The sequence below is a fragment of the Lepidochelys kempii genome, chromosome 10 (assembly GCF_965140285.1).
Source record: "Lepidochelys kempii isolate rLepKem1 chromosome 10, rLepKem1.hap1, whole genome shotgun sequence".
NCBI classification, from domain to species: Eukaryota; Metazoa; Chordata; order Testudines; family Cheloniidae; genus Lepidochelys; species Lepidochelys kempii.
Genome location: NC_136389.1, coordinates 22,320,502 through 22,345,223, shown reverse-complemented (window position 1 = coordinate 22,345,223; position 24,722 = coordinate 22,320,502). Strand labels below are relative to the sequence as shown.

General features: G+C 42.8%; 1 protein-coding gene, 1 long non-coding RNA gene and 1 other non-coding gene across 4 annotated transcripts in view; 1 reads left to right on the top strand and 2 right to left on the bottom strand.

Moving 5' to 3' along the window:
• Positions 1–2,718: 2,718 nt before the first annotated feature.
• TRNAT-CGU (transfer RNA threonine (anticodon CGU)) lies at positions 2,719–2,790 on the bottom strand. Its single transcript has one exon. It is a non-coding gene; the product is annotated as a tRNA-Thr (tRNA).
• Positions 2,791–2,849: 59 nt separating this feature from the next.
• Positions 2,850–24,722, top strand: part of LOC140918318 (uncharacterized) — a 95,467-nt gene continuing 73,594 nt past the window's right edge. The window contains exons 1-2 of one of the 2 annotated variants that reach the window (XR_013636401.1): positions 2,850–2,987; positions 8,256–8,381. This is a non-coding gene — a long non-coding RNA (uncharacterized LOC140918318). Of the gene's footprint in view, positions 3,541–8,255; positions 8,382–24,722 lie in introns of both variants that reach the window. The other variant, XR_012161145.1, reaches the window with a different exon arrangement.
• Positions 22,548–24,722, bottom strand: part of MRTFB (myocardin related transcription factor B) — a 203,050-nt gene continuing 200,875 nt past the window's right edge. The window contains exon 16 of the mRNA XM_073362400.1: positions 22,548–23,857. Coding sequence (XP_073218501.1) covers positions 23,838–23,857 — 20 coding nt within the window. The 3' untranslated portion in view covers positions 22,548–23,837. The remainder of the gene's footprint in view (positions 23,858–24,722) is intronic.

The following is a 24,722-nucleotide window of genomic DNA, read 5'->3' as shown; positions in this document are numbered from 1 at the left end:
GGGAGTTTAATCTGTGTAAGGCTTTCAGGATTTGGCTCTGTATTTTTTCATTTGAGTGTACATAGGCTCCAAACCATCTTTATGATGGATGGTGAGTGGAGTTATAGGATTTCATGTACCGTTTGTGATAGTCTTGCCCCTTTTTTGCAGTTCTTTCAAGAAAAAAACATATATTTAAACAAGCACAGTATCATACAGTGCAATTCTACTTTAGATTTATTATTGAGGTTGTAGTGAATGAAAAACATGCTTTAGGGAATTAAAAGATATATCTTGGATTTATGGATCTCATCATTTGGTGGTTAATCTTGGAAAGTAGCTGTGGACATCATGCTCTAAAGGGAAGGATAGGGACATTATGTCTGAATGTCTGACAGCTTACTATAAAAATATTTTTAAAAAGATAATACACTGTAGAACATTTCCTTGTTGTATTCCTGCATTGCCTTTGCACCAAAAACTGCCACTGATATCGGACACAGTGAGAGTAAGCAATTTGTATACATTCGACATAATCCCTTATTGGAGTAATCTAAGTAAACATTTAACTATCCAAAGTAATTTTTCTGTTAGCAGGTCAGTCTGAATGTTTCCATGTGAGAATAATTTTCATTGTATTTCACACGTAGAAAAGTACAACAGTAAGGTGTCAAGTATGCAATATGATTTTTGCTTTTTTAACATTTTAGCAAAATAATGCCACTATTTATCTAATGATTAAATACAAACTTAAATTGGTTTACGAAAGATTTGTGTAATGAAAAATCATACGTTTTGGTCTTGTGAAAATTTAATCTTGATAAAAAGAGATTTTTTTGTTTAATTTTATTAATAGTTTTATATAGTTATCTACATTCAGGTAGGCCATCAGGTGGACATCAGCTCTCGTGTGACTAGGTCTTGCATATTAAATATTAAAAATCCATGCTGGCAATGATAATTCTGTTGATAATAAGCAAAGATTAGACTGTTTGTAAAAGGATAACTCTCAGGAACCCTGTATTTTACACAATATGGATTACATATCAATAACTTATTTTGGTTTGAAGATCTGCATGACACAGTGAAGGTGCCATTGCAAAAAGAGCTAAATGAAAAATAAATAAAAGTCTGTTCTTTAAATCAAAGTGTAGGATGCATTATTTCTGGTCTACCAAACATATTTACCAATTAAGTTAAAAACAAGCTATACCCAGACCTAATATGACTTGTGAAAAAAACGAATGGCTTGAAAAAATTGTAAAGTTCTGAACCCAGACAACAAAATTGTAGAAATGCCTGAGAACAAGCAAGTAAAACTGATCAAAACCAAAGGTGAAACTGACCAGATTAGTTTAATTGTCCCAGGTGGGTGAAATTCAAAATGTAAACAAACAATAAATAATGAACTGCAAATCTCTCACTTCTTAAATTTGTTGTGTCATTATTAATACAATTAAGTACACTTTAAATTTCTTTTTATCTTGACCATGCAATTGTAAACAAAATACATTTTATATTTTTGCATTGTAAAATAAAGCATGATACCAAGACCTACTTACCAATAATACTTTTATTTAGTGACACAGATAAATTAATCTAATATTTTTACCACTCCCCATAACCAAAATAAAAGCAGGATTTACATTCTTTAAAAACAGAGAGAAACATTTATAGATGACATACTGCTCCTTTTATTATGATCATTATCCAACAAATTTGATACACAACTTTTGAGAATGGCTATACACCCACACATAAGTGTATTGAAGCATGAGAGAGGGGAGTGTGTGCTTTATGTGCTTTGTATGGACCAACAATCTTCTCCTAATCTGCAGTTCATAAATTTTGGGACCAATCCCATATCCCTGCTGCTGGCATCAAACGTCAACATTCCTTAGTTCACCAGGCATGCAAGATCAGGCTCCAGGGCTGGTACTCTAGAGAAAGACTGCATATTTAGCTTTGCAGGAACTTGAATAAACAAAGATAGATTGGTATTTAGGTAGAGCCAAATAAGTCTGAGAAAAGCTATAACGGGTAAACCCTGCTCGTATTGAAATCAATGGGAGTTTTGACATTGATTTCAGTGGAAGAAGGCTGGGGTCCATTGAGTAAAGTGGGAGTTCACCGTGCTCTGCACGTCCAAAGAAGCTCTCAGCTTCTTGGTCTGCATTGGTACTTGTGGTATTCAATGTGTTTTGTTTGTATGCATTTATCTGCCTGAAATACTGCACAACTTTTTTTTCCTCATGGCAATTCAGTCCCTGGCTGCTGGAAATACAAGGAAAAGCAAGGCAAGCCTGTAGGGTAAAGAGACAACTCCCAAGTGCTATTACAACCTGTACTCAGTCTGGCTTGGGAGAGCCACCTCTCTTTATTTCTCCCGTCTGAGGGGCATTGCATCTGCTGCAGGTTGGGTGAGTGCCAAGAGATTGGGGTGAAGGATGCATAAGAATAAATTAGGATACACAATGAAAACAGGGATGGAGACAATTATAGCTGGGTAGGTGAAGCATAGACCTCAGCTGAGCAATAGTCAGAAGGAAAGTGACAGAGACTAATGCAATACGAGCGAGACACAGACATGCAGGTTCTCAGCAGACAGAAGGAGGTGTCTGAAAAGGCCCCGTGTGCAGCTGTACCAAATCTTCGTGCTCCGCTGGATGCTACTGAGCCTTTCCCCTAAAAATGATCCCAGCAATTCTTCTCAGGAAAACCACCGGCCTTAAGTGGATTAGGCACGGACGGGGTTCGAACCCGTGATCTTCGGTTTACGAGACCGACGCCTTACCACTTGGCCACCGCGCCTGCGTTGAAATCGCCGCTTGACAGCTATATATGCTGGCACCACTCCCGAGAGTGGGCGTGCTCTTGAGGCACCTCCGAGTGCGTGGGCAGCATTTAGAAGCACCAGCTCCTCCCACTTTCAGTGGTCCGAGTACTCATGCGCACTGGCTGGTTGACGCGAGCGTTGCGTGTCGTTCGCAGCAAGCTGCTGGTGCTGTGTAAGCGGGGAGTCCTGGGGGCTTCTCCGGCGTTCGCCGCAGAGCCCGGGGCCAGGGATTCTCCGCGGGGGCGGCTCACGCTCCCCGCCCAGGCTGTGTGGGGGTCGGGGGGAGCGCGCGGCCGGCCCGCCCTGCGCGGAGGGGGTTTACCGTGGCTCAAATAGGGGAGGGTGTAAAATTCCCTTCCCGTCTTCCGTTACGGGGCGGGAACGTTAGCCGGAGGAGGCGCGTGGGGCGTCCCCTTCGTGCTAGGGGAAAGGGTCAAGGGAATACGGGGAGACCAGCGCGTGGCCCGCAGCCGTGGCGGGGGCTTGCACACTCACGTTGCACAAGTGGGGTGGCAAGCGGGTGCCCGGCCGTCAGTGTGGGCCTGAGGGAGAAGTGGGAGACAGGTTTTGGGGTGAGGGGGTCTGTGTTGAGGTGTTGGAATAGCGGGTGGGGGTGTCACTTGAGATGCTTCCCGCTCAGTCTGCCGGGGGCGAAAGGCAGTCAGATTTCAGCCGGGGAGGTAGGCACCTCCTGAGAAAAGCAGCAGTCACAAGCTTTCTGCACGGTAACTGTTTTATTGAATATACGAACGTGATAAATATTATTGTCTGCCAGTAGATGTCACTGGTTTTATAGTAGTAGGTAAGTACATACACAGCACAAATCCATCTACTCCTTCTGTACAGTGTTATGATTTTCCTCAGACTGAAAAATTCCACTCTGCAGGGTCTGGGGCCCCCTGGTGGGCTGTGAGCAGGTTTCGGGATGGGGCGTGGGGTGCCAAGCAGGGCCAGCATTAGATTCGCTGGGGCCCTGGGCAGAAAGCCAAAGCCCCACTGCATGGGGCTGAAACCCCTGGGGCTGCACCCAACCCTGAGCAATATAGCTGTGGCCTGGGGCCCAAGGCAGTTGCCCTGCTTCCTACCCCCTAATGCTGGCCCTGGCTTTTATATGCAGAAAACCAGTTCTTGTGGCATGGGTGGACCATAGAATTTTAATAGCAGGGGGGCTCAGAAAGGAAAAGGTTGAGAACCCCTGCTCTAGTGCTAGGCAAAGTTCAATCCCAACTCCATAGATCGTGGCTTTCAAACTTTTTTTCTGGCAACCCAATGGAAGAAAATTGTTGATGCCCATGACCCAACGGAGTTGGGGATGAGGGGTTTGGTGTTTGAGAGGGACTCAGGGCTGGGGATGAGGGTTGGGGTGAGGGCTGTGGGGTGGGGCCAGGAATGAGGAGTTTAGGGTGTGGGAGGGGATGCTGGGCTGGGGCAGGGAGTTCGGGTGTGGGCTTGAGTGGGGCTGGGGATGAGGGGTTTGGGGTGCAGGAAGGGGATTACCTCAGACTCTGAGCTGGGAGTGCAGGCTTGGTTGGGGCTGTGGGTTTGGGGTGTGGGCAGGGGATTCGGATGCAGGCTTACCTCGGGCGGCTCCCAGTCAGCAGTGCAGCAGGGGTGCTAAGGCAGGCTTCCTGCCTGTCCTAACACCGCAGACCATGCTGTGCCCCAGAAACGGCCAGCAGCAGGTCTGGCTCCTAGATGGAGGCAGGCAAGTGGCTCCATGCTGCTCTTGCCCGCAGGCACCGGCCTCCAGCTTGGCCAATGGGAGTGTGCGGAGCCCTGTGGCCCCCACCTTGGAGCTGGACTTACTGCTGGTCACTTGCAGGGCGCAGCGCGGTGTCAGAACAGGTAGGGACTAGCCTGCCTTAGCCGGGCAGCACTGCTCTCGGGACTTTTAACAGCCTGGTTGGCAGCGATGACCAGAGCCGCTGCAACCCAGTGCCTTATATGTCACGATCCAGTACTGGGTCGTGACCACAGTTTGAAAACCACCTTCATAGATGTCCCCTAAGCATATCTCTGAAGATAAATTGACAATCAGGTTTGCTGCTCTACTCAGACTCCTCATATGATGCATAGACATGCCCTGTGGGAGTGAGCCTCCGAGTCCAGGTCCATGGGCTTCTGGTAATGAGGCTAGCACTAGTGCTCTAAAAATAGCTGTGTAGACACTGAAGATTTGGCTCTGAAGCTGGGGAAACTTTGAGAGCCTGAGCTCCAGCCTCAGCCACAACGTCAAAGCACCATCTGTACAGCTGTTTGAAGTGAGCAGAGGTTGTGCTAGTGTTCTTAAGTGTGGATCTGGGCAGGGAGGCTCGCTCACAGACACAGTGCAGATACACCCAGAGAGATCCCATTAAATCCTCTGAGGAGAATTATCCCAGACACCCAAGTTAAGTGGTTTTCTTGGTTAATTTTGTGATGTATGATCCTTCCGGTTGCTGATGTCAGATAAAATCAAAAGGGTCTACCTGGTGCAATGAGTCTAAGCAAAATTAAGCTGTCTCAGTAGTGATCGCCTATGTTCAAGAGTAACCTTCCTTGCCCTCTTGGTGTATGAATCCTGAATCCCCGCTGTCCTCAGAAATAAAAGTATAAATGAAGAACTGATTCATTGTCCAGTGAAGAAAAGAATTGCACATATTGGCATTACTTTATCACAATAAATTTCCTTCAAAGAGAAACCATAATAATTCAAAACCTACAGGATACTGTAGCAAAAAACAGTGAGACAATGTGGCCTAATGATAGGGCTCTGATTTGAGTCTCTCAAGACTTGAATTGTGTGCTCTGCTCTGCCACTGATATGTGTGACCATGGACAAATCACTTCCCCTCTCTTTTCAGAGTAACAGCTGTGTTAGTCTGTATTCGCAAAAAGAAAAGGAGTACTTGTGGCACCTTAGAGACTCACGAAAGCATATGCTCAAATAAATTGGTTAGTCTCTAAGGTGCCACAAGTACTTCTTTTCTTTTTCCCCTCTCTTTGTCTTATTTAGAAGGTAAGCTTATTAGGGCAGGGACTGTCTCTTAATATGTTTGTACAGCAACTAGCATGATGGGGTCCTAACCTTAGCTGGAGTTTCTAAGTGTAAAAGAACAAATCTGTTTCAGTTTTGTAGTTTGCCATAGTAGTTCTAGAGCTGCATGAACTTATTGTATGAAATGTAGGGTGAAATGAGGCATATTTAACTGTGGATAGCTCAGTTAATAAAATAATTAAGTGAACCCCTAGTGAGGATTTGATGAAAGGTGGATCAGTCTACATTCTGGTGTGTTCTTGAGACTGCCCAGCAGGGAAAGCCACAACTGAGACATTAGTAATGACCTGAATGGGCCCAATCCTCTGCTGAGTTTTTTCTTTTGCAGCATCTTTCATCCAGCCACGTTCATTTGCTAACTTACAGTTCCATAGCATGGTGTGGACTCTGGTGCAATGAATCAACTCTAGATATCAAGAGAGAATCCTTCCCCTAATGAAGATGCTGGTTTTGCGTTAAACATATGGATTGCTCTTAGCATCCCTGATATGGTGATGAAGTATGTGGGGGTGATAAGTTTTGCTTTTGTGACTAAGGATGCACATGTGCAGCTAGTGATCCCAATTAGGTGAAGGGTTACCTCCTTCTGATCCCTCTGGCCTGATCCTTATGATACCAGGTGAGGACCAAACTGTAATAGGTAATCTTAGATTGTTGTGCTTGCCACATCTGGCCCACCTGGTTCTTCCTGCCATTCTCTGCCCCAGACTCACTGACTGGAACCTTATCTTGTGGTACATGTACAGTTCTGTCTTTAGGCTGCTGTGCTGCCCTTTTTTATGCCCTCTCTGGTGAGCTGGTAAATCATATGTTTTTGTTGTGGTAGCAGCAGTGTGTGCACGCGTATGTATAGTGGGTGTGTTATGTGAATTATGCTTTGTGTACATGACTTGGCTTCTCAGAGATATGAAATATTGTATACATTTCTTCAGTGTTTGCTGAGACCTTTATATTGTAAAGTTACTTCGAATAACATGGAGAAATTAATAATCCAAGATGAAATGATGGTTAAGGTGGTGTTTAGGTGAAATAATACATGTCTTAATGACCGATGTAAAAATAGAAAATTTCATCTTGCCTAGAGAAAGTCATCTGATCTGGTTACAAAACAGTGGCTTGATGTCCTAGGTCAAACCACTCTCTTATTTGAGTATTTTGATGCTGTTGTTAGGTATCTAGTTAAAGAGCTGTTTGTTGATGAATTTAAGGAGTTTTTTTTAAAATGTTCGTGCTGTTTAAATCATTATCCTTTGTTGGTCTAGCTTCTGTTGGTATTGTCATTTCTTACATGATATGATGTCACAAAAGTCATATCCTTTAATTCTGCTGTGTGTGCTGCACTGGGGAGCTCAAAGTTGAACCGTTGTTGAAATATGGTAGGAGGAAGTTAAGATACTTGCTTTGTCTCTCAGGGTTAAAGTTTTGAAGGATTAAATTCCTGTATGTCTTTAAGATGACAAGGTATATCTCTTAGTTTTCTGGTACTCCTTTCTGTTTTAAATTAACTTTTTTCAATAGAGGGAGAGCAAAGCCAAACCAAATTGCACTTACTGCATTTACTTCTGACACGACCTCTTAATATTGTACTTGTTCTCAATCTTTATTAGTTGGGGAACTTTGAATCCATTCTTTTACATAACATGTTTTTGGAGAGTCCAATGGACAGTCCTGTTTGTGGACCCTGTTTTTTGAGAGAGCGTGTGTGTGTAGTCTTCTATCTTCTGCTGAGCATGGGAGCAGAACTTCGGATTTTGATTAGAAGAAGTTTTTTTTTACTTTTTCTGTCCACAACTTTGTTAATTATGCAAAATTCTAGTATGTCTTCTGGTGGTAATCTCAAATTCATTTTTAATTTCTGTTTTAGATACACGTTAAGTTTCTCTGCCTTCATTTCTAGCTCTAAATAGATGCCTCTTTTTAAAATTGAAGCCACAGGGTAGGTAAGTGTTCTGTTAGTTTTATTTGAATGTTCTGTTTTTCTGTCATCTCCTTGGGATCCCAGTGCACTGATAGGCACTCTTTAGTAAAAGGATTTTTCTGGATACTTTTTCATTTTGCATGTTCCTTGATTTTTTGATGGGCTGTTGTGCAGTATTAATGTCATGAGTAGTGCAGTGTTGCTATATAGTGGTCATCTTCACATGTTTTTCAAGATTTTGCTTAGTGTTTAAGAAAAGATCATTAACTATGAGATTTACCTCTAAATATGCTTCTGGTAATCTTTCCATAAAAACTCAGTGAGGCACAGGTGAAATGAATGAGTTCCTGACTCTTGTCTAGTCAGTGATGTTCTGCAGCTGGATAGTAATTTTTTTTTCTTTTCTTTTTTTTTTTTTTACATTTGTAGATTTCTCCTCCATAGTAATGTAGAAATAAATGAAGTTTCATTCTTTCTTAAGATAGTTACAGCACCACTTGGCTGGATTTCTGCAAGTGCAGGTGGGGCCTTGGGTATCATCGTTTTCATAGACTCACTATATGCTGAAGGAATTCTCCAGAGGAATACAAGAGCATCTTGGGTTATAAATGGTAAGTAAGGGTCCTTAAACCCTTTTTGTTTTATTACCATAAGGAATCAGAGGTGTGTGGTTTTTTTTTTTTTTTTTTAAAGGTGAAGATGACCTGCTCTGAAGGTTATTTTAGCCATTGCAGGAATTGTTCCTGATTTAAGTTTTAGTGATTTCACAGTAGTGTGTGAAGCAAGTATATTAATTTTCTGATTTCAGTGATTTGAGAATAAAGGTTTGTGGCATTTCTCTTTCTTCTGGATACATGACTACAGATCTTGCATCTAATATGAAATTTATATCCAGGGACTTGAGAATGTTTACTAGGGTTAATGTTGGGCTTTTCCTGTATTTCCTGCCATGATCTCTTCTTGGAACTGTAGTGCTAGGAGCATACATTTTCTTAATGATTCTGCTACTTTTTTTTGGAAGTTCTCCATTTTTTTTCTGAATTATTTTCTTTTTTACATGGAACTCAAGGAAATATTTAGTTTCTTCATTGTTGAATGGTAAACTATTTACATTTTCCAAAACTGTTTCTCTTTTTACTCTGCTTATCCTAGATGGGTTTGGCATGGAGGCATCAGTAGGTTTCTGTGTCTATAAGGGGAAAGCACAATTATGATCCATGCTTTTCTTTCTAATATGCCATTCAGGCTGATCTCTAACTTGTTCTGGAATAAATGGTATGTCTCTTGCAATTCTCATTGCTGGAATCACTGGAATTAGGAGTGATTGGAAGAAGGAGCCTTTGGAATCTTTTTTCTAAGGACTCTGTCCGAGTAGGAGGAATTTTCCAGTGAGCCAAGTGATGTTTCTGTTTTATATTAAAATCTGTATGCTAAAGGAAATCTGTCAATGTCATCAATGCTATTCTTTCCATTGTGCTTCTTTTATATCATTGAGAATTGGTTTGGAAGTGGTTTCTTTTTGATAACGGAATCCTCTCTGTAAACTTGTTTAACTGTTACAGAACATGTTCCAATTTTGATTGCAAGTGAATTCTTAACAACATGAAAATACATTTTATCCTTTTTCCCCCCAAAGCTAAATTTTGGAAAATATTTTTTCCTAATCTTTGAGGATTTGAATTGGGATTCATTTGCTGGTAGAAATCCATTTTGTATGTGATGCATTGTTTTCCTTACAAGATACTCTTCAGGAAATGCTGAAGTGGTTAACAATAGATTATTTTTTTTCTTGATTCTGCACAGGAAAATCACTGTATTCTGGGGGATACAGTTGTATAATTCAGAATTAAAATGAGAACTTTCACTGTTAGATGTTTGATGTTGATTTTTCCACTACTGAAATTGCCTTTGCTAATGTTGTTCGTCCTGAACATGTGCATGAGGTTGGGTTTCTGAAACCACTAAACCAGTTCAGACTTTTTAAATGAGACTAGATTTAAGATGATGATGTTCCACTGGATGATGAATAGCTTACTTGAACTCTCTTGCAAATAAAAAAAGCAAGCATTTTTCTATGTTCTGCGGATTAAAAAAAAATCATCCAGATACTAATTTTCACTCTTGATGTGTAGCAAGAATTCATGTATGTCTTCCAAAGTTCTTCAAAACTGCTGAAAAGTAAAAAGCCAAACAAAAAAGACAACCCTCGCCCCTGATTTTACAAATCCGTATAGATTAATCCTCTAACCTTTTTATTACTTCTTTAGTCTTTAAAAATGCCACATATGTATTTTTAAATTTCTTAAGGCGATTAAACTGAGTTTTTTGTCCCATTAATTGAAAAGGAAAATTATAAGAAACAAGTACAGTGTTTACAAGAAACAAGATATTAATTTACCATCCTACTACAAAACTTCATGCATGTGTGTATATATAATAATTCCTGGAATAGCTGTATTTTTCTTTTCAGAGTGTATTTCACTTCATAAACTGAGTGCCTGCACTGAACCTCAGAACATACTACTTTTCATTCTAAAAAATGTATTTCTTATTTTACAGAGACAATCACCTGTATCTGGGGTGGTCTAATAGATAACCAGGAATAGTCCTTCCTTTCAGACCAAATACAGAGGGTTGTTGTTACTATGTCACCAAAGCTCTTACCTGTATAGTCCTGTAGGGTCATATTATTCAACATCTGTAAGTCGCTGTTGGGAGAGTTCGTGAGACATGAGCTGAAATGCCAGCAGATGCAGATGACATCAAGCTCTAGAGTTCCTGTACATCAGTGGTTCTCAAGCAGGGATACACAGAGATTTTCCAGGAGATATGTCAACTCATTTAGATATTTGCCTAGTTTTACTACAGGCTACATAAAAAGCACTAGCAAAATCAGTACCAACTAAATTTTCATACAGACAATGACTTGTTTATACTGCTTTATATACTGTATACTGAAATGTAAGTACAATGTTTATATTCCAGTTGATTTATTTTATAATTATGTGGTAGAAATGAGAAAGTGAGCAATTTTTCAGTAATAGCATGTTGTGACACTTTTGTATTTTTATATCTGATTTTGTAAGCAGTAGTTTTTAAGTGAGGTGATACTTAGAGTATGCAAGACAAATCAGACTCCGGAAAGGGATACAGTAGTCTGAAAAAGTTGAGAGCCACTGCTTTACATCAAACTTAAACAGCAGTGTAACAGGCTTTTAGTGTTTGCTTGAAACACCCCTACCATTTTTAAAGTGTTGATACTACTGGGGAAAATATTAAGTGGCTTTTGCTGAGTCTGTTGTTCATATCTCAGCACTCCATCCAGATATAAGGGGCAGAGAATCTAGGCTGTAGGCTGAGCTTTCCCAAAGAAGGAAACTGAGAAGCAGCTGTGACTAGGAGAAGGTATGAACTAAATTTGAATCTTATTGATTTTTTTAAAAATAAAGTCATTCCTGTGGAAGAGGATGAGTTTTTAAAGCAGTTTTCTCAGTGTGTGGATGCTGTCTAAAGCTGAACCCGGGCAACACCTAGTTGATTCTGGAATAAAAAGGAAAGATCACCAATCCACTTCTCCTACTAACACCTTTTTGTATTCCTCTGTGTCTCCTCTTATTCATGGAGAGAAAAAAACTCTCTGACAAAATCCATAAAGCCACCATATTATTCTCCTTCAGATGCTTCCTGAAGACTTATCTCTGCTCTGAAACCTCCAAAACAATGCTGTCTAGCAATGCTTAGGCAGGTGGCAAGCTGTCACCTATACAAAACATGCTTGTTTCACTGTTACTTGTCTTGCCCACACCCACATTTGTTTTATCTACTTGTTGCAGCTCATGTCTTGGCATAAGCCTAGAGCGTGAGTGAGACCCTTGGCACAGGGACTGACTTCCTGTTACATGTTTGTACAGCACAGAGCCCAATGGGGCCTTACTCTGTGATATTGGGGCCTTGCTACTGTAATATAAATAATAATAAAGCTTTAATATACCGATATAAACATTAAGTAAGTAGCATATGTTTATGGAGTGTTTATGAATGGAAAGAAGCAAATGAACAGCCAACAGTAACATTTTGGAACTAATCTAGATGTTCAGCCAGGTTTGGAATAGGTTCTAAGCACTTTCTGGAGCATAGTTTGTTTTTTCCAGATTGTTTTATTGATATTTAACTGCCTTAACATGTGATTTTTGTGACATGTTCTTTTCATTCTGTTTTCCAGGGAGATTGAGTTGATTTGCACTTTAGACTTCAGATTTCAGAAAGATGAGACAAAGATTTGTTGATAAAATATCTCATTTAAAAGAAAAATGTTTTGTATACACATTGAAGTTTGTGTTCCTTTAGTATCATTGTTAGGGCATCATGAACTAATGAATTTTCAGATAGCAATCAATCACAAAACAGATATATCTTGCTCACAAAACATGGCATAACTGCAGTTTTGATTATATTGGAAGATTAAAGAGGGTTATTAGTGTATGCTCAGGAATAAGATATCCTATATGCATGACTAATATGGCCTCAAGTACTGTCTCTGATACCTCTTTATGTGCCAGGCAGTCCTGTCAAGAGTCTTGACCCCCAGCTTATATTCAGATGGTGGATATCCAGTGAGAAAGCATGGCAGACTTGCCACAAATCAAGTGTTTTTGAGTAAATGCTGAGTATCCAAGTTAATACATATGTGGATATGTCTGAGTTTCAGTGATGTACTGCCCGTGTTTTAAACAAGAGGCTCCTACAAATATTTTCTCCCTGAGCCTGCGATAAACACCCTAGACTGGGTTTGGAGGGTTCAGCAGAGAGGAAGAAATAGGGTTTTGTTGCGTTCTTGTTTAGACAACAAAGCTTTATAAATCTTTTACTGGAAATACTTTTGTTTCTGAAAAATATGTGTATGGATATTTGTAAGTGAGTCATATATTCTGAAAGCTTCTCCAGCTCATGTTTGCAGACTTGATCATGCCCATCCAGTCTTTCTACCTCCATAAAGCGGAGCAGGAGATTCAACAAAACTCCAGCTGAATCTTGTAGGCACCTTTTGTAAATGCACTTTTGGCAAGACATACTTTATTTGCATTTTCTTTGGCAATTTTTTTCTTTCTCCCTCCATCTTGGATCTGGACTGGTCACAGGAGAATTTCAAATAGGGCTGGAAATCTTGCTAGCCCACCTGTAGGTTCCTAACTATTTTTAGTGATTGTGGCAATTTAGCAGCTTCAGTACAGCCTCAGAGGCTCCTGTGCTGCTTGTTGTCCACTAGGAACAAAAGGAATTTTGCTGTTTGAATGGGGCAGACTCCCTTAGCTTCATCAGTCCCCCAACAGTTTAACAACTCTGTGCTTCGTATCTCATTATATTAGGAGGTCTGTGGCAGAGCTGGAAATTAACTTCCAATCTACTGAGTACCAAAACCTTTTAATTGTTCACAAACAAAATGTGAAGTAGGCTCACTTAGAGGGGGGGAAAATGTTTTAGAATATGTACATTTCACATTAAAATATTTTTTCCACTTTATTCAACCAATGTGGACATGAGTAGTGAGGAATGGAAATACTTTTACCGGATTAATTTGAAGTATACTGTCAGGATGTCTGATATGCTAATAATTATAAGTGTGATTAAGAGTCTGGCACCATTCCTTCAAATTTGTCTCTAATATTTGTGTTATCTGTGTATATGAATGTTGGGAGGTCTGATTATTTTTCTAAAATTATTCTTGCAAGCATCACTCATTAATTCTTTCTGTACTCATTCATGGAGACATTTCATACCAGTCATGCACTTGTGGTGCATTTCACAGTGCCTTCCACTTAATTCAGTTACTAGTTAATGTGTTGTTCTGTTTCATCTGATGAAAATCCAAGGAACCAAGTCATTTTATTACAAATGAAACTTTTCATATTTATTTTGATAACATTCAGTGAGTGACTATATAATCTTAACCCACTCTGTCGGAACACTACCAGAAATAAAAATGTGTCTTCATTAGTACTGCTACAAGGCATGATCCTGAGAGAGACTTAACAGTCACTTAAGGACATTTTAAATGAAATGTTATTGACAACATTAATGGAGTGAGGCCCATGGTTGTGGTCTTTCTGTGTCTCCTTCAAATAGTCATGTTTGATGTCAGAGTATGAGGTTCAATAATTATATTTTTTTGCCTTCCATTAGAGGGCCTTGAAGAACTTTATAGGCATTAATTATTTAAGTATTGTAACACCCTTTTGAGACATATGGGTATTATCCCTATTTTCCAGGTGACAACATTTATGGACAGAGAAGTTATTACTGAAATTTTGAAATGGAGATACCTAAAGTTAGCTCCCTACATCTGCATATAGGCACCTAAATAAGCGGCCTGGTTTTCAGGAGGAGCAAAGCAACTGCAGCTGCTCATGAAGTCAGTAGGAGTTTGACACCTCTTTAAACAAAAAAGTACTGACTCTTCTGGTGCTGATTGGAGAAACCATTTAAGCCTATACTTAGTTCTGCAAGGCGTATGTGCTTTGCTGGATTAAAGATTTATTTAGGGGTCTAAATGAAGGCACCCAAGTTTGAAAATTTTGGCTTCAGTGTCTTTAAGGGCACAGGATGAGACAGCAGCAGATCCTGTAACAGAACTGAGAAGTCTTGGGCCTCAATCCACAAAGGGACTTAGGCACCTGAATGTGGGATTAGGTTCCACTGTGATCAACAAAACTCCTGCTGAATCTTGTAGGCACCTAAACTCACTGAATTCCTAAATTTCTGCTTCTGGGCACATGCATCAGTCTAACCGTCCAGACACCTATGTCCTACCTAAGTCCCAGAGCGATCTTCAACCAGGTAAAGATGGGCATTTGCCCTCCTAAATGGTGCGTGGTGCCTGCTCTGGTAGGCAGGCTCAGCGGTGCCTAACAGATCAGATCCCATTCAAAATCTGGGTGGAGCAAGTGGTGCTGCTGCCACAACTGCCCACTTTAAAACTTTTTCCCTAGTAGTTAGCGCACACATCTGAGATGTGGGAGACTCAGGTTCAATTCCCCCCTATACCTTATGGGGAGAGATGATTTAAACAGGGCTTTCCCACCTCTCAGGAGAGCACTGTGATCATTGAGCTGTGTGATATTCTGATGTAGGGTTCCTTCAGTCTCTTCTGTTGAAGATGTGCCACTATGGATAAATAATCAAGGAGTGATTGGAGAAGGGAGACTGGACCTCCTAAATGGGTGCACTACCCACACCTGGACTACAGAGTCATATATATATTCTCTTTCTCTCTATTTCCCCCCAACGTTCCCGATCTGTAAAATGGAGTTAGTGATATTTCCTTTCTCCCACTTACTCCACTTCCTCTTGCCATTTTGTGTGGAGTGTGGCAAGCATCTAACTCTGGAAGAAATTGCTTAGGCTCCCAAGCTCTAGGAAATGGTTTCCCATTTGTGGATCACCAAGCAGATATAGGTTCCTCTCATTGGCTAGCTTAGGCAGCTCCTCACTTTGTGTGGATCTCAGTCTAAGGTGCCTCTGTCTGCCCACTCGTTGTATAGTGAGCCTAGGTGTCTAATTCAGGGTTTGTGGATTGCAGTGTTGTTCCTGTGATTTTTCTAGGCAATAGAAGTTAGGCACTGTGATGCTTGGTGTTGCAGTGCCTACATCCCTTTGTGGATCCAGGCCTTGGTTCCTAGTCCTCTACTCACCATGAGATAAATAGTTTACATAGACATATCACTAAGATTTTGGCACAGCTACAGTATTTTTATATTGTCTTACCTTGATCATTTGCTTAGAACTTTTACTTGCCATTAAATCTCTTCCTGTGTAAAGAATGATGGCACCTTCGTTAATTGCAACACAAAACTCCAGGCTTATTATGGGTTTATTGAAAAGGTAAATATTTGTAAGAGTGGTGTCCTCTTTTAATGAGCTTTATGATTCTCTCAGAGGAGATGTTCCCAGCTGATATTTGATTGTTTTGCTCAGTTAACTGTAGGAAACTGATTTTTAGAAAGGGAATTTATCATCCTCACGGTATACTTACAAAACAGCTTTACATAAATCTTTTAAAAGAATCTGAGTGATCTATGTCCTGTCTTTTTTGAAGTTGTCTCGTTAAGTTTGTGAGTGTCTGGGATAAAAATCTTCTTGTTTGTCTGATTTACCAGGTCTTGGTAGCAATTTACCATTTTTAGTTTTATTTCTATGAAATATTTTATTATTGGAGGAAACAAACTCAGTTTCTTGGGATATTCTTTCACTTTGTTTTGTCTTGGTGGAAATAATCATTCCAGTTAATGAGAGTTCTGAAACTGCTGTAACTTTAGAGCAGCTGTCAGCACTTCAGTTTCCATTCAGATTTAATATCTTTACCTTTGTCAAACATCAAAGAATAAAAGTTTAAAAAATCAGCTGCTGATAACTGGAGTTGGAGTAATACTTAATAAAATTTGTAGTTCTCCCTAGAATATTGTTGACAGATTTTGCCCTCTTCCCTTTTTTAAAGAAGAGAAATGTGTTATTTCTGCTTTCTCTACATAGATTTATGGGGCCTATAATAATTACACAAAAAAGTTCCAATAGTAATTTGTTTACACAAAGCACCCCCATCTCAGCCACACTGTAGAAAGTAGGTGTTTAACCCAAAGAAAAGACTACAATAGATTAATAAATAATAAGCTAGTCTCAACCTTTACTATAATGGTGCTACTATCCCACTATAATATTAAAACCAAAACAAAGAAAAAAAGTACACAGGGTCTGATTTTCATTTACATGAAAAACCTATTTAATCAAAATGTAATAGATGGTGTCAGCTGTTTTTTCCAGTTTCATCCCAAAAGTTCTTTTGAAGTCTCAAAATTACCTGTATTTTCAGGGCTGCTTACACATTCCCTCACAATCTTGGCTTAGAACTGTGAGTGCTGCATGAGTCCAGTGCTACAGAGTGGCAGATAAGGGAATGGGGAATGGCAAAGGTATGGTTGATACTGTTGGGAGCAAGGTTACTAGCATTTATAGAAATGGGGAGGTATTCAAGGGAGAAGGTAGTTTTCCTGACTTATCGACTGAAATGAGGAAGAAAAAAAAATCCCATTAGCAAAGGCTTAGTTATTTAGTCAGTTCACAGAACACACTTCGGGTTCATAAAGGCACTAGAATTAGGTGGGTGGGGGATATAGCTATGTATTGCTTAAATTGGCTAATTAAAAGCCCAGTACTCTTCTAATCTGTCTATATAATTTTACACAAAAAACCTATATGAAAAGAGTGTTACGGTTGCTAAGTCTAACACTAAAAGTTTAGAGAGTGTCAGACTTAAGGTTCCCTATACAACCTTAATATGATCCCTTGTGCATATGAATTATGATAGTCTTTATTTACATGACACACGTTATTTTTTCCACTCAGTCTCTTCCTGCATCCCCAACCCATATAGGGTTTCTCAACCAATTTCAGCTCTGTCTGCCTCCGCCACCTCCCTCCCCAACTACCAATCCCCCATTCCCTTCTCCTCCCATTTAGCTCACTACACACACCAATCGCACAGCCCAGCTCATGTCATTAAAATCAAGGCTGTTTCTTCGCTTCTATACTATTGGGCCTCTTAGGTAGGGCATTGAAAGCACAGATAATTTATCTGAAGAACTCTGACAAGTCTCTACTGAGTATATATGATCTGAGATAATTCACAGACTTGTAGCTTGCCCCGATCTGGGATTGCAAAAGTCACATTCCTGACATCGGAACCCCTTGCCAAATTTCAAGTCCCCTCTACAAAGGGTGGATGTGCTACAGCTTGTTAACGAAAGGGTTGTACACTTTTTTAACATGAGTAAAACAATATTTCTTTCCCCTAACATAATTTTTGAAAATGGCTGAATGGTTTTTGCTGGAATTAAATGTGTATATATATTTATCAGGCCAAGGCAGACACCCAGTATGGAAAATTTCAGTCCAAATGATTAAAAACTGGCAATGTAATAAGCAACTGAAAAGAGTTTTTTATAACTTTTACTTTTCAGACCTGGTTAGTTTGTACATATGTTCTTGATCATTTACAACCTATACCAAAACTTACCTTGTTTCCTGTAAGCATGGCTCATCAGCTTCTCATGCATGAGCCAGCATAATATTCTGCAATGGAGGTGCTTTCTCTGTAACACAATAGGTGACTAATCGTGCTGCTGCAGATCTAACTACTGCTTGTCAGATGTAGTGTCTCTTAGTTCCCCATTTACCACTGAGATATCCACATTAGCAGGAATGAATGTTTCCTCTGTAGCTAAAAGTGGGAATTTCCAGCTTACCTCTGAGGGAAAAATATGAGCTGTTACTGAAAACACTCCCCTATATGAGAAAAGCCTTCTTGTTATAAAACACACTGCAGTACTTGTTTACAGTGCAGTAAACGTAACAAGTCATTGGAGTATATTTGAGCTGAATTATTCTGGAGACGATAGACAAGATTTTCCGAAGTGGCTAGTGATTCTAGGAGCCCAACTTGAGAGATGTTAAAGGAGCCTGATTTTTCTGAAAATGCTGAGCTCCCAAGCTCTGAAAAGTTAGACCCCTTTAACGTATCTTAACTTGGACAAGCCTCTGACTGTCCCTCACTGAGTACTGGAATCACTCAGTTGGTGAAACAACCCATCCCAGGTCTGTACAGTAGTTCCTGTCACCCAGCCTCCTCCTACCATCATCATAATGTCTGATGTGTCCCTTCAGGGAATGGAAGGCGCACCTAGGAGGACACACTGTTCAGGGCAAATGGATGTCTCAGGAGTGTCCCTTGCACATCAGCCTCCTCAAACTGTTAATCAAGGGCATGTCTGTCATAGTCATGACAGACAACATGGCCTGTATGTTTTACATCAGATCTCAAGGGGAGGAAAAAGGTAAAGCTGTGGAACTGGTGAATAGCCCATCACATCCTCATCTCAGCTTCTTATCTCCCAGGCATATAACACACTACAGGCAATGATCTTAGCAGCATTTCTCCCAAGATTACAAGTGGTAGCCATACGTGCAGGTTCTCAAACACATTTTTCTGATTTGAGGGTTCCCAGAAGTGAACCTCTTAGCCACTGTCACCAACAAGAGCTGTATAAAATTGTGTTCCAGAAGAGGATAGGGTACTCAGTCACTAGGGAATGCCTTCCTGTTGCCTTGGATGAAGGGTATTCTCCATGGGTCTCCTCCAACATTTGATCTTGAGAGTGAACACGATCAAACAAGACAAAGACAGGACCATTTTAGTTGTTCCAATTTGGCTGAGACAAGTCTGGTACCCTAACCGTAATCACCTTGCTTTTTTTCTGGCATTGAGTCTTTGTCCATTCCGTGCCTACTGTCTTAGGACTCCCTCAGACTCTTCATCCCAACCTAGGAATTCTTTGTCTCAGAGCTTGGTTACTCGATGGCTCTCAGGAATAAAGACCTCCTGTTCTGCAGAAGTATAGGAAATACAGTAGGAAGATACCTCCTCAAAATACTTATCTTCAAAAATGGAAGAGATTTCACCTGTACATTCTTCTGTCTCCGCAGTCCTTGACTATCCACTGGAATTGAAAAGGTCAGGTCTCTCCGTGCAGTTTGTCAAGGTTCACTTGGCAGCTATACCAGCTTTTATTACTCTGTTGGGGGATTCTTAGTGTTTGCTAACCCTATGACAGCAATATTTATCAAGGGATTGATGAACCTTTTCCCACAGTTCTGAAAAACAACCTTTGTATGGGATTATAAAATTACAAATTTGGTGTTTAATTGTCTCATGACATTCCCTCTAAGCCAATGGCAACCTGATCTCTTCTTCATGAATCCATGAAAATAGCATCCTTGGTTGTCATCATTTGTGCCTGAAGAGCTGGGGGAATGAGGGCTTTAATGGGAGACCTCTCCCTTTATAGTGTGTTTCATGGAGAAAGTTTCATTATGACCACATCCTAAATTTCTACTGAAGGCATCTTCTTAATTACATATTAACCAGGTTATTCATTTTCCAGTTTTTCTCCTCAAAACACACCAGACCAAGGAGGAAGTTTTTCTCCATATTTTGGATGCCAGAAGAGTGTTAGCCTTCTATCTGGACAGAACCAAACCTTTTAGTAAGACTGCCAGGCTGTGTGTTTCATTTCTGGACAGATCCAGAGGCCCCACAATCTCAACTTGGAGACTCTCAAGGTGCATCTCTGGCTGTATTATCTCTTGATATGAGGCTGCCAACATTCAACCTTCTTCTGGGGTGTTAGGCCTTTCTTCAAGATCCCAGTCTACTTCTGTGGCGCTATTGAAAGATGTTCCAGTGGCTAAAATCTGTAGAGCAGCAATACATACTTTCTCCAGACACTGGGTCTGCTGCTAGATGAGATGCTGTGGTTGGCAGTGCAATTCTGTCTTTAGTGTTAGACCCAACTCTGAAGTTCCTTCCTCATTCTTGGGATACTGCTTGGGTGCTCCACTTCAGGTGACTCCCATAGGGACACTACTTGAAAGAGAAGTTTCTCACCGTGTGCAATAACTGATCATCTTCAAGGTGTGTCCCCCTGGGTGCTCCAATACCTGTCCTCCTTCCACTCTGCATTGGAGTTCCATCTCATAAGAATTTGTGGTAGAGAAGGAACAGCGAGGAAGACTGGAGTGCCCAGGGCTGAACAGGCACCGTTACTGAAAATCTCAGATCAAAGCTGCATGGGACACATGCACTTGAACCGGAGAACCCATAGGGGGACACGTCTCAAAGGATTCCAGTTACTGCGCAAGTTGAGTAACCTCTCCTTCTCCTGCAGAATTTTTTTATTTAATGGGTAAGATTGCTTTTCTGTTGGTGCTGTTTGGTTCTGTTGTAAATGGATATGAAATAGCATTTTTAATTGCTCAGTTTCTGTCTAAATTTGAAGACTTAAACTTTAAAACATCTTAGGGGTATGGAATAATGTGTCTGGATTCTTCAAGTGCTTGCTCATGTCCATTTAGTTGTAGGTGTGTATGCCTGCCATATGCACCGGTAATGGAAGTTTTTTCCCTCAGTGGTATCCGTAGGGTACTGGCTCTAGCACCCTCTGCAGAGGCGCCTGCATGGTGCAGTATAAGGGGCGCCGCCGGCTCCCCGCACCCTCAGTTCCTTCTTACCATCAGTGATGGTGCTGGAACATCATTTTGCTTCGGCAAGCCTTCTCTTTCTCAATCCGTTGATAGAAACTTTTCCCTGTAAATAGTTGTTAATAGTTTCCCTTAGTGTAGTTTAGTTAGTCCCGGATGGGACTCAGCCTAGGGATGGGGCATGCCCCAATCCCCAGGCTTCAAATCCTGTGATTGCTGTAATAATATCATGCCCATCGGTGATCCTCATAGTAGCTGTCTGAGGTGCCTGAGCAAGACCCATATCAGCCAGTGACACAGGCCTCCGGCACCTGGACATACCGTCAACACAGGATATCTTAGTGTTACCGGTGCTGCCCACACCGGCCACGGCAGTGCCCTGTTGTAAGAGCAAACCTGTGCTGGGACCTTTCCAGTGGTCCCCATCAGTGAGGCACTGCTCCCCTCCACAAGGAGTGTCCCACCAGCAGTCGCCCATGCGGAGCTGCCAGGCCTCGGACATGGGGAGGCTGGCCCGACGGAGCCCCCACTAGTCTCTGGACTTGGGGCACCACTCGCTGGCATCAAGACACAAATCGCCTGACTCATGGAGGTGCGCCCATTCCTGCAGCCCCAGTAGCAGGACCGACCTAGCTGCTCCCCTAATGTGCAGCACTGATCCAGGGACCCAAGCAAACGGTCCCAAGAGCCTTGCCACTGGTCGCCGGAGTGCCAGTATGGGTCGATGTTCCCCACCTCAATGGCTGACTTGCTTTCTCCCGCTCGATGGATCTGCACCGCTCAAGAAGTGTGAGGCATAGATCGCTGGGCCACCATCACCGATCTGTTGAACGCAGTCAGTCTCCGGGAGTTGGATGTGGGGACTTGTCATGATCTGATAGATCCCCATTGCAGCATTGGGATCGGCACAGTCATGACCAGGATGAACAGTGGGCACTGGCCTGGTCTCCTGTATGTGATCCCTCCTCTTCGGACTCTGGTACCGAGCAGGAGTCCATATCAGCGGGTCAAGACCCCGCAGCAGCGGTACCCAGTCTGCCGGTGGCACTGCCATTGCATCGTGGCCCTAGGGCCAGTGGTCTGTCCCTTGGGGGTTTCTACAGCCTTTGCAAGGGCTCAGGTCAGTCTCAGAGGCCTCAGGTAAACCATCAGCCACGGTTTCCCGCCCACCCCCCGATGTGGAGGGCTCTGGGGAAAAGACCCCTCAGGTCCACCCAGCTCCCATGGAAGGACCAGCCGAGCAGCCATCGGAAGCGGCATATCCTCTGTGGCTCCTCATCCTTGCCTAACTAGGTGATTACAGGGCCCCCTCATCCAGTTCTGTAGGATGATGCTAAGGCCCATCAGGTGCTTCTAAAGAGGGTTGCCTCGAACTTGGGTCTTTCATGCTGGGAAGCTGGAGGAACCCTTGGATTCCCTATTTGATGTCCTCAGCTTGGTGGCCCGAGCCAGGGTGGCTTTGCCCCTGCATGAGGGGGTGGCAAAGATCACCATGTCCTTGTGGCAGATGCCCTTGTAGCTGCTGCCTATCTCCAGAAGGGCAGAATGCAAGTATTATATTCTTGCTAAAAGTTTTGAATATATTTACATGCACCCTCACCCAAGCTCCCTGGTGGTCTCTGCCATTAATGAACAGGAAAGATGGGGCCAACCAGGAGTGACCCCTTAAAAACAAAGACTCAGAGGCTCAGTTTCTTTGGAAGAAAGATTTATTTGTTCTCAAGCCTCCAGCTGCGAGTGGCCAACCACCGGGCCCTGCGTGGCTGCTATGACTTTAATATGTGGCGGTCCATGGCCAAGTTCGAGGATTCACTGCCTGAGGACCCCAAAAAAGAGTTCTCTGTGATCCTCAAGGAGGGAAAGGCAATAGAGCGGCCCTCCAGGCAGCCTCAGATGCGGTGGCTTGAACCATGGCCTCAGCCATCTCAGTGAGGAGGGCATCCTGGCTGCACTCAGCGGGTCTATCGATGGAGGTCCAACAGTTGATTCAGAACCTCCAGTTTGATGGCCAGGCTCTGTTTGCTGAACAAATAGGTGTGAAAGGACTCCTGGGCGACGCTAAAGACCCTGGGCCTCTACGGCCTGGCCAGAAAGCGTGTCAAGCTGCAACATCCCCAGGGTTCTGGGAGCCAACCCAGATTGGAACCTGCCTGTAAAAAAGGCAGGGGCTACAGACACTGGCAAGGTCACCAGCCAGCATCCTCTGCCCAGTAGAGCTCCACCTGCAACGAACAGGGTGTTGAGGGTGTGCCTGAGGGTGACCTACCAGCCTGGATCCTGCTTCCCTGCATTTCTCCAACTGCCTGTCTCCTTTCCTCCCCGCTTGGGCCTCTATAACTTCAGGCTGTTGGGTCCTCAATACCAAGGTGCAGGTTTGTACCCTCCAGTTTCTTTCTGTCTCCCCCCTGCCCCCCACCCCTTCCCTGGCCCTCTTCAGGGACCCTGCTCACGCAGGAGGTAAAGGGCCTTCTGCAAGTGGGGGCTGTGGAGGAGGTCCCTCAAGAGTACAGGGGCAAGGGGTTTTACTCTCGGTACTTTCTAATCCGCAAAGTCAAATGGGGTCTGAGACCCATCCTAGACCTGCGAGACCTCAACAAGTATCTCAAGAAGTTGAAGTTCTGCGTGGTCTCCCTGTCCTCCATCATTCCCTCCCTGGATCCAGGAGACTGGTATGCTGCCCTTGATTTTAAAGATGTGTACTTCCATGTATAGATATTCTAAGGACACAGGCACTTCCTCCACTTCACGGTGGGTCCCACTCACTACCAGTTCGTGGTGCTTCCTGTTCACTTCACGGTGGGTCCCACTCACTACCTGTTCGTGGTGCTCCTGTATAGTCCCAAGGGTGTTTATCAAATGCATGGCAGTGGTGGCAGCTTACCTCAGGCGTTGGAGTATCCAGGTTTACCTGTACCTTAACGACTGGCTCATCAAGGGCCGCTACAGGTATCAAGTCCAGTGCGACGTCTCAATGCTGCAGATCATGTGCCATGCCTTGGGCCTGTTGATAAATGAGGAGAATTCGACATTAGTCCTGGTACAAAGGTTAGAATTCATCAGAGCAGTCCTCGACTCCACCTGTGCCAGAGCATTTCTGCCACAGGACAGGTTCAAGAAGATGGTGAGTCTCATTGCCAGCGTCTCTGTATATCCCCTGACCATGGCCTGGGTCTGTCTCAGGCTGTTGGGTCACATGGAGATGTGTACTTATGTCATTCACCATGCGAGGCTCAAACTGTGACCCCCGCAAACAGTGCCTGATAACAGTCTACACCCCCTCCAGAGACCATCTGGACCAGGTTGATACGATTCTACCAAAGGTACTCGCTTCTCTGCAATGGCGGTACAGGAAGGAGTTCCGTTTGAGAGTCCACGACCCTCAGGTTATCTGATATCAGATGCCTCTGACCTTGGCTGGGGAATGCATCTTGGTATGTTGCAGACTCAAGGGGCATGGTCTCCAGAGGAGCTGACGTTGCACATAAATGTCAGGGAACTCAGGGCAGTTCGCCTAGCCTGTGGAGTCTTCCTGCTGCACCTTCCGGTCGAAGTGTACGGATACTCACGGACAACATGGCGTCGATGTTCTACATTAACAGGCAAGGGGAAACCCGTTGTCAGCTCTCTGTCAGGAAGCACTCAGTTTGTGGGACCTTTTGTATGCAGCACGACATGCATCTTGAGGCATCACGCCTCCCTGGCGTCCGGAATGCGCTGGCAGATCGCCTCAGCAGGTCCTTCTTCTCTTCCCATGAGTGGACCCTACATCCGGAGGTTGTCCAGGTACTCATCCAAAGGTGGGAGCTCCCCGAGTAGACCTGTTTGCCACCAAACAGAACAGGAAGTGCCAGTAATTCTGCTCTTTC